This window comes from Furipterus horrens, unplaced genomic scaffold, assembly GCF_987537825.1.
Source record: "Furipterus horrens unplaced genomic scaffold, mFurHor1.1.pri manual_scaffold_3, whole genome shotgun sequence".
NCBI classification, from domain to species: Eukaryota; Metazoa; Chordata; class Mammalia; order Chiroptera; family Furipteridae; genus Furipterus; species Furipterus horrens.
The window spans coordinates 29,997,763-30,011,674 of NW_028327173.1; the positions used below are offsets into that span (position 1 = coordinate 29,997,763).

At 45.6% G+C, this 13,912-nt stretch overlaps 1 protein-coding gene across 10 annotated transcripts in view; it reads right to left on the reverse strand.

The window, feature by feature from the left end:
- The window catches only part of ERI3 (ERI1 exoribonuclease family member 3), a 122,730-nt gene that overhangs the window by 84,452 nt on the left and 24,366 nt on the right, over nucleotides 1-13,912 (reverse strand). For all 10 annotated transcript variants that reach the window (XM_090269317.1, XM_090269314.1, XM_090269318.1 and 7 more), the window contains 2 exons: nucleotides 6,877-6,993; nucleotides 650-709 (listed from right to left, as the gene is read on the reverse strand). In XM_090269317.1, coding sequence (XP_090125443.1) covers nucleotides 650-709; nucleotides 6,877-6,951 — 135 coding nt within the window. In that variant the 5' untranslated portion in view covers nucleotides 6,952-6,993. The remainder of the gene's footprint in view (nucleotides 1-649; nucleotides 710-6,876; nucleotides 6,994-13,912) is intronic.

Consider the following 13,912-nt stretch of genomic DNA (forward strand, 5'->3'; position numbering starts at 1 on the left):
TCCCTGAGGAGAACATCCTAGAAGTGTGGTCTCTGCCAAGGGTTCTAAAGCCTTTAATTTGATTTCCCTCACACAGGCAATTGTTGTAATTATTCTGATTAGGAATCATTACCCAGTACAGCCTCTGCGCCCGACAGGCACAATGCGTTGTGCGTCCGGCGGCAAGCTGCAGTGGGCCAGGCGGGCCCGCCGCACCTCCTGGAGGAGCTGACAGCAAACAAAAGCCATCAATAGGGAGTTCTGAGTGAGTTAATGAAGTGCTCACATGCCACAAGAAGCCAACACGAAAGCTAAACAAAAACACCTCCAGTCCCCAGGGCCAGTCCCACGGTGCCACAGCTCAGAGCCCCTACTCCCCAACCTGCGCAGCGCCGGCTGCCCAGAACCAGCCAGCACAGGGCAGGGTGGGGGCCTCCGCCAGCCTCCTGGCAGCACTCGGACATCTTGTCAGTAACCCTGACAGGAACAGCTGGAGATGACAGATCAATGGTTCAATACTCTCAACAGCATGTCACTGATGTGACAGCAAATGTTATTCTAATCAAGCCATAATCATAGTCAAATTACACAGCTACATCCTCAGGAGGGGAGGGAGAGACAGGCAGCAGGAAGGGGTCAGAGGTTAGGAATTAAAGGTCATTCAACCTACCTCCAGCACTTGCTGCAGGCTTGGCTGACCATCCACCATGGCTTGAATAATCCCGGTGAGCTGAAAGGAAAGATAAAGAGCCAATGGATGCAGAACTCAAAGTTGGGTTGAATTCTTTCTTTTCTGTTTTTCTCCTTCTACTGGAAAGAACTCTGGCCTGCACTGCTTTAGACTGAGAACCTGACAGAGGCCTCAGGAAGAAAGTCCCAGACACACTGTAAACTTCCTAACAGCATCCTGCCCCGAAATGGGGACACACATCTACATGCTGATCGCATGGTGTGTCTCATACCTGTTTCAGTGTTCATTTGCAAAATAAAAAAAGATCTTACATGTCTTTTGTGTTCAATAGGCTCAATAACTCCCCACAAAATAAAATCTAAAGTAAATTCACCTCCAAGCTTCACAGAAGCTCCTGTCGAACTTAAGGAATAATCACACAGAAGAGGCATACGTGGTTTCTAGTCCACCCCTTCTCTGGGCCTCGATGCCCCAGCATCTCCCCCTCTGACACCAGTGAAGGGCCAGGGGAGCCCCACAGGCATCCACCCTTCACCCTGCAAACCTGGGCCCTCAATACCAGCTCGCCAAGCAGGAAACAGGCACCTTTAACTGATGGGGAAACTCAGGCAAAAAAGCCTGATGTACAAACCCGGTCTAGAAAATTGCTGACTCACAGGCCTATGCTTCACCCAGGTCAGGCTTAGGTTGAAACCAGCTTATTGCTTTGATTTGTGTTGAAGTGAAAATATCCTTTAAGCACAGGCTAGAACAGACTGCCTCCAGGATCTGAGGCAGGAGGTCCCATCCGCAGAACTGGACTCAGCTGGAAGTCACGATGCCCACTGTGCTCACGGCTACTTCCAGAGAGAGTAGCATCAAAGGCTTGCTTGGAAACTTCAATTTTTTAAGTGTTGGGGGGACAGATTAAACTCCAATTAAACTATAATTACATTTAATGAATACCAAATACCCAACTCACAGAAACCGCTGGCACTAAGAGGGAAGGTTATTTTCTCATAGTGACTTACATGGAATGGTAATACACACCTTTTAGGGAAGAAATTTTCATTTTAAGAACGCTGAGTTCCTCTAGGTGGGTTTCTGTAGTTCATCAAGTCATTATTAGGTGGTATTTTAAGGAAGTGTAAGGACACAGCCACTCTATTTTATATTCCAGAAACTGTTTTTATATTAATCTGTATTTTAATTGGGTAACAGCTGCTGCCTACAGACTTCCCATGGTCTAAAAGGAAAATAAATTAGAAAGATTAACTACACTGTTGTTTCACAAGGCTTTAACCCACAGCATGCCCACCCGGCTGGCACCTTCACACCCTTTCCTTGCTTGGGAGACCAAAGAACTGCCCAGCAGAGGGAGGACCTGAGCCAAAGAGAAGAAAAGATGGTCTACTGAGGGCTGGAGAGGGGGTGGGGGGAGATGAGCCCCGGGTCAGCAGCTTTAATCTTGGAGTGCTAAGACTCCTTTTATTTAGCTAACAGCTATTCATGGAGAGCCTGCAATGTGCTGGGCCCCATTCGAAGAACTAGGGAGCCAGCAGTGAAGAAAAACATGAAAACCTTCATTGAACCTGTGTTCCTCTTCGCAGCCCTCCCCTGTGCCCAGCCCCGCTAAGCACCCAGAGCCTGTACACCTTCCAGAGCCACACACAGAGCAGGCACTGGCACTGTGTTTTGCCTCAGATACACAGGGGCCGGAGTCCAGAGCAGACTTGTTACCAACTCCAGCTCCCATACCCAGATGACTGACTACTTACTGTCCATGTACCCACTGCTGCCCGTTCTGGCCCAGCTTCTCTCCTGCTTAGTTCTTCCGGGGCTGTGCCACATCCCCAAGCTCAGAGGTGGGCCTTTGGGTCAGGACTATCCTGGAAAAGAGGGCTTACAGCCATTCTTCTTGGAAAGCTCTGGGGTCTGCATGGCAGTCTCAAATCTGGTCTGAGTTCCTAGGGCAAGGGTAGGGCCACTCCTTCTCTGGCCTCCTACAAAGGGTCACTCTGATGAGCTGAACGCCAAAGGGGTTCCAGACACAAAGGAAATCAATGGCACCCTTGCCAAGAACCGCCCCCCCACCCCCTCCTTGGAGATGGAACTTTGGTCTGCATCACTGTACACCAGAAGCACCTGCTCCGGGTCCTAGGAAAAACACTGATTTGGGAGAAGAAAATCACTCTAGCAAAAGGGAAAACCAGGGCTGCAGCTCTGTAGGAGCTCTCACTACAGACTAGGCCTGCCTCTTCCCACACCCGGGGTAGGGGCTGGGGTTCCAGAATCCTGGGGCTTTCTCAAACTCCTCTCCAGTGGTCAGTAATCCTAGAATCAACAGCCTGGGAGGAACCTAGTGAGGTCAGCTCCCTCCCTCTCCATGCTTCCCATACCACTTGTGGTCCAGCAAAACATGGCTCACAGCTGACTTCCTAAAGGACTTGAACTCAATCCCTAGACACAGGGGCTTGCACTCTTGGTTCAACTAGAAGCAGCTTTCCAGGGGCAGCCTAATTCCCCTGTATTAATTCCTCCAAGGATGGACTACTATCTTATCAGCTCTGTCAAGGCACCGGATGAAGATGGAGTGAAATTAAGAAAGTTAGTCCCTATACCTGAAACTGACAACCAGTAAGACACCCTGTAAGACTTATAACCACAAGCTGTGAGGGAGAGAGAAAATTTAATAAAATAAATACTGGGAAGTTCTACCTTAGGCAGAACTTAAATCTTTCATGCTACAGTTTAAACTCATTCCCACTTGGGTTAATATATATTTATAAAAAGCTTTCACATCCTCACAGTGAAAGGTACTAGAGCAAAGCCAAGTATTATTAAGCTGAGAACCGGGGCTCACAGGCTAAACAGAGCTCAGAGACCTTAACCACTTAAAGCAGGAGAGGTGAGAGGGAGAATTAATGCGTGCTCTGTGGCTCCTTTCACTGAGGGATTACAGATTAACTCACGCTTCTCCAGACTCGGAAACCACAAGGCGAGGGGCTTTTGACCCTGACTGATAACATGGCTGGTTACTAAGATCCCCTACCTGCACAAGGGCTTTATCCAGGAACGAGCTGGCTTCATCATAAACACTAGCAACTACAGGAAGCAGCCCAGGACACTTGGTGCCAATAGCATGTCAGAATCCAGCACTTTCTCCTTTCACAGTTTATCTCCAACACAATCGTATTCTGACACCAAGACAGTTTGTTGATTACATAAGCACTTGTCTCTGGTGTGCAATCTGATAATCGGACCCACTCTTTCTGCTCAGACAAAGAGACCAATAAGTCTTTCCCTTTATAAGTACAGGTACAAGAGAAAGCCCTTTACTGGCATTTAGCAAAATGGGTATTTTTCTAGTTTTTTCATGACAATCATGATGACAAAAAAAGACTGCCCATGGTCAAGGACTGTGTGGCAGTCCAGCAGCTGGAGACAGAGATTTGATGAGTTGCAGCAGATTCTAAAGGTAGTAAAGAAAAGTGCTTGCTGGACTTCAGTCCCATCTCTGTCAGAACCATGTCTCCAGACTGGCTATCAAGTGAAACTATGAAAGAACTTCAAGGAGACCAATGACATGTTTATTACACCGAACAGTAGGAGTATTTACATGTGAGCTACAAACTTATCCAAAGCAGAACCCCTCTTCCTGCTGCCAGCACTGAGCCTATCTCTCTCCCCTCCATACAGCATGTGCTCATGCGTGTACTCATGTGTCATGCATGTTTACACACACATTCCGGAGTTCTTAACGACTTCTTGTGCACAGAGAAAATTCTACCAAAGGAGCTGCTCAGACACAGCCAGGAGCTTCGAGGTTGTCCCCTCTAGCTGGAAAGGCAGCTACTGCCAGGTAGGATGATGTCTGAGAACAGTGGCCCTCATCCTATGTCCCTGTCTCTCTCTGCACAGCCCTTCCATAGCAATATTTTCATGATCCAAGGTTTTCCAAAGAGACTTTACTTGCTGAAAAGAGCAAATCAGCAGTATGGTTACTCTAGGGGAGGCCAAGTGTGGCTGAATAATTTCTTGACAAGATTCATTCATTTAAGGAACACATATTAAGTGTTTGCTTGGTACCAGGTCCTAATGATGGGACACAGATGGATCAGATCTAGTTTCTGCCCTCAAGGAACTGAGTTTAGTGGAGAGACAGATAATGTATATGGTCAGTGTTATTTTGGGGTAAGCACAACCCAGCCTTCCCAGGCTTCCCAGAGAAGGCGACCCTGAGCAGAGACCTGGGGACAAGTAGGGGCTGGGGGAGGAGAGCAGTAGCATCAACCAGGCAGAGGGCCATCATGTGCAGAGGCAGACTGTAAGAGGGTGGCCTTTAGATAAGGAAAGTGAGGGGAAGATGAAGCAGGGAGATGTGAGGCTGGACAAAAAGGCAGAGACCAGGTCAGGGAGAGTTTTGAGCTCTGGAAGCCTGAGACAAAATGTAGGCTCAGTGCCTGCAGCTCAGCCACACCTTCAGTTTCACAACAAGGATTTTCCAACACCACCATGCCTACTACCATCCAATTATGTATGTATGTCCTGAGTGAAACTTTCTAGAAAGAAGCAACATAGCTTTCATCACAGTCCCACAATCCTTTCCCACGCCCCTCAAAAACAAAAGGCAGCAGCAGCCCTACTCTAAAAAATATCCCTTTTCCCAATCCTATTGAGAATCCACTCCTGCCCAGGCCGAGCTCCAGCAGGATTCTGCTCCACCCTAAACAGGGAGCAAGCTTGACAAAGCTGGGTCTCCTTGTCTATGTCAGGCAGCCTAGCTACAGCTGAGTTCCCCAAGGGGAAGTTACACACAGAGAGGAGGAAGAGAAGGACAGATGACACTACACTGTTAGGTCAGTGGAGGGCTCAGGTAACTGGCTGGTTTAAGGAAAATTTTCCCTTTCCTTCCTTTCCCTTCCCTTCCCATAAGGAAGGGGATTTTCATCATCCTTAAAATGTTGATTTTTCCAAAGGAGAAAAAGGACAGATTAGCACCCCCTGGTGGTATAGGTAATTCCTAGGGAAGGGGGTGGGGGGACAGTAGACCCCAAAGGAAGAAAGAACCTCAATGTCATAAGCTGGAACAATGAAAGACGGATGCCTGCAACAAAAGGCCCGCCTGAGTCAGGCAGCAAACACTGGCATCAAGCCCAGGAATGACCTTCAGGACCTCATATCTGGGCTAAGGCAGGACCCACTGTGCCCTCCCAGCAGTGGTAGGCAGGCCCTTCCCCAGCCTCCTCCACACCAAGGAGATTGTTTTGGGATTATTCAAGAACATCTTTCTTCCTGTTTCATTCATATGTAAAAAATAATAAAATAAAATAGGTAGGTCTCTAAATGAAGTCACAAAGTCTCTAATATACCCCAATCCCAAATTCTGAAAGAATTCTAGAAACACTCATGTTCTCCTGTCATCTCTATTACTACGTATTCTTGAGCATTCTTAGGATTTCACCATAGCCTGTGGCCACCACAGAGAGTAGAACATAACACATCACAGGGAAAGTGCCACAGAAGACTCTCCATACAGTCATGAGAGTCAGAACCCTTAAGAGTGCCTCCTTTCTGCCAATGGCTCATCTGAGCCTCCAGCAAGCATCAAGATCTCAGTTAGTCCCAGTTTCAGTCTGTAAAATGGGGCCAACACTAACCTGGCTGCAAGGTGGCTGAGCACAGTACCAGGCTAGGACAAGAATAAGGACATTTTAGCCTCGGCCACACTGTGCTCATACCACACTTGGATCGCCCTTCTCTTTCCTTGGTGATAAATGTGTGCTTCCCACAAACTCAGCCAATGTTTCGCATAGGGCCACTTTCCTCAAGGACAGAAACATCACCAGAAAGCCAAGAAAGCCCGAACCTCTCCTTCTAAGGAGCTAAAACCTTCACTTGTTGCCAAGGGGTCCCAAGGGGAATGAAACTGAAAAGAATTTGAGCCCCAAAAGCACCCTCCTGCTCCTAGACTCCAAGTGCCCAGTCACCAGAAAAGGCAGGGGTTACAAGGAAGGGAAAATGTTGGGGAAGCTGGGACAGTCTGTGCCACTGCTTTCCCTGGGTCTCCAATGACCAGAGTGACCCATAAAGAGTCAACTGCGGGGTGCAGTGTGTACCCCGCCTTAACAGCTGATAAGAACTAACTTTCACAAATCGACCTGTAGACCAATGATCCAAAAGCTCCTGTCCCAGTAGCCCTTGCTGCCCAGCTCCAGGGCCCTTACCTCTGTGCAGAAGGGAGTAAGCTGTGGATGGACTACAGGCTGGACATACATGTGAAAGGTAGACTCAATCTCCATGGTCCGTCCATTTAGCTTCAGGATGGGGAACTCGATGATTTCCTGGAATGGCAAAGACAAAGAAGAGAAAAAAGAAGTTTTGTTTTCAATCAACTATTTTAAATAATAATTCAGAGTCAAGAATGAGGGAGTGTTTTGAACTCACTACCTCCTGCCAGGCCAAATCCAAGATTGAGTGAGACAGTGCTAACTTATTTACAGTCCCAACCCTCCCACTGTGAATATTTTCACAGGTTCCGGGACCAGACACATGCCCCATCCCCACTGTCTAGAAAGGGGAAGTAAGACAGTAGTACAATCTGCCCCAGTTTCCCCAAGTGCTTCTCTAGCAGAGGCTTGCTCACGTGAGCCCCTAAAAGCAGGGCCCTCCCTCTCCTAGTCCAGGTCCCTGCCCAGGAAGGGGCTTGGATTTCCAGCCATATAGACAACCAGCCATCAGACCGATGCACAGCTTCCTGTATATGAAGTTTAAACAGAGCTGATGAGTTCCTTCATTAGTTTTAACAAAAAAAAAAAAAAAAAAAAAGATACATAATAAATAAAGCCAAAGGGGACACTAAAGAGGAGAAAGCTGAGTAAGAGTAATAGGAGCTAATGCCTCCCACCTTTCTTTCAGGCAGTAAGCCCTCCCCCCCCCACTGGCTTCCCCCACCCCAAATCGCTTAACCAGCCCTTCCCAGTCCACTGGAACGTAATGGAAGAGAAGGAGGAGTGACAATTTGTTTGGTGTCTCTAAGATTAATTTGTCTCCGTTATTTAATAGAGATGCACAGCACCAAGGTCCTGGTGTGCAAACAGGCTTGCAGAAGGCTGGCTGTGCAGCAAGCCTCATGCATCGCTCCCGGGAAGGGAGGAACGCACCAGAGGGTGGAGAGGGCAGAAGAGAGCACACACGCGCCAGAGAGAAGAGGGAGAGCAGGCAGAGAGAATAAAAAAAATTATTGCTTTTTAATATTCAAAAACAGTTTGCAAAATTTAATCAAAGCAGAGGAAAAGCTAACATTTTTACTACTTTGACATTTTTATTAGCGCTTTCATAAATTTTTAAAACATGAATGGAATTAGTTTACAACACATACAAAAAAAAACTGCCTGAAAACATCTGGAAGAGACAAATAGGAAATAATAAAAAAATAAATAAAAGCAAAATCCTCTGAGTAAAATTAGCATGTGGAAAAGGCCTCCACTGCAGAGAGAGAAAGAGAGAAGGGGGGCTCTGCCCAATCAATGGTCCCAGCAGTCAGTTCCAGTCACATCCTTATCCCAGGTCATCCATTCCGGAGAGGACCTATCCAGTATCACTAAAATCAAGGCAAATTGGTTCTCTCCAGGGACAGCCTGGAGAAGCAACAGTAAAGCTTTCCCACATCTGCCTACACTCAAAAAACGGGAACATGGGAAGACAAGAGAAATGGTCAATCTCCTGTTATCCCAGGGCAGCTAGGTATCCTTCCTCCTACATATACCCACCACTATCCAACCTGTTTTTAAAGCACCTCTTTTTACCCAACACATTACAGCAGGACTGAAGACCAAATCGAGGCAATCAGATTTCATGATGGAGAAATTCAAAGGTTCTGGTTGCCTGGTCTCCTGGGGTGATCCCCAAAGATGGGGAAGCTGACAGGAGCCCCCAGGAATAGGAAGGGCAGAGAGGCTGCAAGGCTGAAACCGAGGGGGAACAGAGAGGAAGCCCAGGCTGCTGCTTAGACTGGGTGATGCTTAGCCTCTCAACATGATCCCCAATTCCCTGGGCCTCTCAATGGCCACGCACACTGCAAAACTGGCCAAGTGGAAGAGAAGCGTTGTGCTGAAAATAAAATTAAGGTGCGCACACACAAGGTACATATTGGTCCCCCGAAAGAATCAGATACCCAAGATCTCCAAGAGCTAACACCGAGGTGCGGCTCACCTGAGTCAGGCTCCCCTGAGTCAGGCTCATCCGACTCCTTCATTGCGGATGTATCCTTCATCTCCCACTAAGCAGAAAAAACACCTCCCAACAGGAAGAGCTCCACAGCCTGGTGAGTTTGGCTGCCCTGGTGTCTCAGAAAACAAACACAGCCAGCTCCTCACTAACGATGTTAGCTGGGCCCACAATGAAATTTAACCTGTGACACAACTGTACTTTTCATTTAAACTTTCATTTCAAGAGAAGCAGTGTTTGGAGACCTGCAGTTTGTCCTGCTAATAAAGACAAGTGTTGGGACCTTTAAGGATGCCATTCATCTCTGGCTTTTATTAAATTCAATTTTCTTAAGCCCATGATACATTATGAAATTAGGAGTTGACATTCCTCTGGAAACAAAAATATCTATCAAACACAAATAGAAAAAACCCTCTATTACCAAGAATTTATGACTTAAAGTTGATCTCTTTCCACTTTTTTACAAGCACATGGTTTGTTTTAGATATCTGAAACGTTATTATGGATCTAGAATTTCATTAGTATTTATTATAACATAGTAAGCGCTTCAGCTCCTGCTCTGACCAGCACCAAGTCAGCATCCCCAGTAGATTCTCTGAAAACTTGGCCTGCAGATTTTCCCACTGCAACTCCATCTTCAAATTTCCCTGCTGCTGGCTTCTTCACCTCTGGGGAAATGGAGCCAACCTAAGTGTTCATATTCATTATCACCGTCCCAGAGAGGAGGAACAAGCAAGCCTCAGTTCCATGAAAAACGAGGGGTAACTCAGAGAGGTTACCCCAAAGTTATAGCTTGATCACATTCATTTCAAGAGCTTATGAAGATGTGGTTAAATGCCAGCTTTTAGGGGAAGTTGCTTTGATAATGAAACTTGTTCCTGCTCCTCCTCCTTTTCCCTCTACAATTTCATCATTCCCTTAGAATGATGAAGTGTTCTTTTTTTTTTTTTTTTTAAGGAGTTGTTGAGTGTCTGCTTGTATAAAGGTAGCACCCTGAAGGAAAGAAGAACCAGTTTGTATTTAACAGCCCTCTTTTCTTCCTCTATTAATATTTTCACAATTCCTCATATTTGTATGTTACTTGCATTCCATTAAACCACCTGTGCACCTACTGCATGCAGGCAGCATACAGGTGATGGAGTGGGATTTAGAGTTAAGATGTAGTCTCACTGTGGGGGATGCACACAGATTGGTGAACCGAAAAGATATGTGAACAAATAATGAACAATGCACTATGATAAATATCTTAGTGGAGGAACATACCAAGTGTTAGGCTTTTCAGTTTACAGTGTGCTTGGAAATATATTTTCTTATTTTTACCTTTATTAATCCTGGAAGACAGATCATATCATCATCATCACCATCATCATGAGGTCATAAACCAATAGTATTTACCAGGCTGCTAGGTGTGGACACAGATAAATACAATGTGATGCGGCTCCTCTCGATGAGGTGCTCAGAGTCTGGGCAAGGGATAGAGAGAGGCCAACCCCAACACTCTTGGAGACATGCGGACAATGGAATCACTTCAATCCCTCCACCTACTGTTTCCTACGTGTCTGACACTCCTAAATGCAGTGATCTCATTGAATCTTCCTAGTAACTCATGAGGTGGGAATCATTATTGCCCCTATTTTACAAATACACTAAGGCCCAAAAGGAAGTTGTCATTTGCACAGTTATACTGCTAGTAAGGAGCAGAGCTGGAACTCCAAATGGGGAAAATGAGACTTGCAGAGAGTAGGACTAGCAGCTTTCAAAATCTGAAGGGTCAAGAAAAATCTGATTCTTTCAGTCTGGAAGGCTGTCTTCAGGGAGCTCGGTCTACTATATCCCAGGAAGAGTGACTGCTCTCAAGTTACCAGAGCAATAAACGTGGACTGCCCAGGCAGGAAGTCCTGGAGGGTAGCTATCGAACAACAGGGACACAGATGGTGCTATGCTCCAAGCTCGGGAAAGAACCGTGAGCCTTCAGTTTGCATCTCCAGCATCCAGCGCCATCCTAGCATGCAGACAGATCCCTCTCTCAACGTTTGGTGAGTAAACATATGAAGCGGTTGATAAATGGCAAGATAGAAGCCAAGCACATGGCTCTAAGCGATAACACTCTGCTTTGACAGAGCTCTCCATAGGACCAGAGACGGTGAGGAGATCTGCCCAAGGTGACAAAGATGGTAAGCCAGAACTCAAACCCAGACATGGAATGCTCCAAAGCACTTTCTACCAGATCCCCTGCCTCTCATCTTTAAGTGGTTTCTCATCCTCCCTCAAGTGCTAAAAACCACCAATGCCCCAGTTTTCTGTTTGCACGGACCAAGGGTTTCCTGGAACACAGGACTTTTAGGGCTAAAATTGGGACAGTTCACCCTACACTGTTCACAAGTTGCATGCACCGCTAGCCTGTCCAAGAATAAAGCACCATAAACCCCAAAAGCTGATGGTGGATGGGAATTGACCACAAATTGATAACTAAGGACAAAGCCATAGAATTCAGGTTTTTTAAGTATCTATGTTTCTAAACTGATTGCATCTGCTGTCTCCCTCAATAAAATGCCAGCTGCAAATCTTTTTCTTTCTTTAAGGGCGGAAAGACGGATAAAAAGGAAGCACCAAGTAAATATTCGTTTACTTTTTTAAGTGAGCAGAGGTTTAAGTTAGAGCAAAGGTTCTGAATGCAGCTGCTTTCTAATTGCTCAACTAGGAACCCCAGAGATTTTCTTGATAAACTGAGGACAAAACTACAACAGCATTTCAAATTAAATTTCACACCCACAATCAGTAGATTACAAGAAATAAATGTATAGGTTGCTTACAGGGTACTCAAACTCCCTCCAACTAAAGTATTTGCAGTGATAAAATTATATTTGAAGATAGAACAGAAGAATTTTAAGCAGGAGGGACTCAGGTTAGACTATGGGAATTTCTTGACAACAGGACAGAGGGTAGAATAGTGTAGCATTCTTATAGACCTTTTATCCAAAGCACAGATTTCCTTTTGCCTGTGCTGATGGTTCTATGGTCCTGTCTCAAATAAGGGAATGAGTAGATCATTTTTTCATGGCTTACCTCCCTCAACCTAGGAACTGGCATTCCCTCAATTTACAGACTCTAACAACTAATCTATCCCCTCCCTTTATCCTCTGAAGAGAATTCCAAAACGTGTGTTTCCCTGCACAGAAAGGTTTGATAAAATCCAAAAGCAACATGATCCCACAAGGTAGAAAAAGTAGTACTTGGCAAAAACATAGGTTTAATCCAAATACTTGGTTTTTGGATAGAAGTCCCATAAAAGGCAGGGCCTTCCTCCAAGGGATCCAGAAGCCTCCTGGCCACAGTGAAAAGGGGAAGTTGAGAAGTGAGGGCTGCACTGGACAACGGATGGGACATGGTTTGCTTAACAGTTTCTTCCTTGGGGGAAAAAAAAAAAGACATTTTATGCACAAGGAGCTTATTTCTTAAACAAACACTCGTGGTTTTGATTTACACCACAGCCTGCTCCTAAATAATTTATGGCGGGTTAAATTTATTGCCGAGCCCTGGCTGGCTGCAAATTCGAATTGCCAAATAATTAGATTTTAGGGCAAAGCTTATAAATTACCCGTCGATTTGTCCAGACTTGTTTGTCAGTTGCTTTGTGCTTCGGGTCATCTTTGGCATTTGGCTGTTTGGGTTTTAATTGCTGATTTACACTTTGACAGATGAGAGCTGATACTAGAAGTTTCAGGACAAGGAAGGGTGAAAAACTCGGAGCTTTAAAGGGCTGATTTTTCACCTACATGTCCCTCTTCACCCATCCCCAAAAACTCCAAAGCAATTAAAATGTAGAAAAGAGGCTGAAAATGAATAATGCCATTCTTTATTGGGGGAGGGGAACAGTGAAATCTGAATTAAAAAAATATATATATATATATATATATAATACCCATAAATGAAGGCAACCAAAAGTCTTAGAAACTGTATCTCATCCAGCAGTGTGCCTGGCTGTGTCTACCTCTATGTGCACATGACTCTGGATCAGCCTCAGTTCAAACGTGTTTAGATATTCAATTGTAATAACTTCAGATATTAGTGGCCTCTGTGCAGACAACCCTTCAGGACAGCAAACAACCAAATGATTTCTTTGTAGCTACCTGTATACATATATTTGTCATCGAATTAATTTAAATAAATCTCAGGTTATGTTCAGGCGAGGCACCCTGAAGGCAGCACTAAGGGAGGACAATGGAAGTGGTGTCAAGTCCTACTAACCATTCCTTTGGAGGAAAAAAAATCTCTCTGCATAGTGCCTGACTGTCCACTGTGTTGACAGAGGGCCTGCAGGCTCTCTCTATGCTCCCCAGAGAATTAGGGCCTTCCTCCCAGCTACCTGCTGTACCCCAATAGCTTACTATAAGGCCATGAGTCAGAATACTACTACTAGTAGTAATTCTACTAATAAGAGCTGACACATATAACTGTTACAGGCCAGGCACTATCCTAAGCACTTACATTTATCCTTCCAACAGTCCTATAAGATTGGTACTAAGCCATACCACTAGTAAGTGGTGGAGACTAGGCTCAAACCCAGACAGTCCAATTCTGGAGTCCATGCTCTGAACAACTGTGCTATGTTGCTTCTCATTTAAACAAAGTCTGCCCAGCTCCCCTCACTATGGAGGTCCAGATTCCACATTCCAGGACTTGGGCATATGCAGTCAAAGCCAGTTCAGTTAATCACCCAACAAGTTGGGAAAAAATCATGCAACATTCTTGAGATCACAAGATGAATTGGAGGCTTGGTTAGACAAAGACCATTTTTCTAATCAATGCAAAAACTGTACTAACGATCCACTAGCTAGGGGTGAAGAGTTGGGTGTTAGTAACCGGTGACCAAAACAGCACTAGGCCCACTCAGGCAGAAAGAGGGTTCTGATCAGGCAGCTTGGTAAGAGCCCAGAGAGGCTGGCTGGGCTTCAGGAGGCCTTGTTCAGTAACCCCATTCATAGCTCCAGGGACTCCTGGTCTTGTCACAGAAGACTGCATCCCCATGGGGTG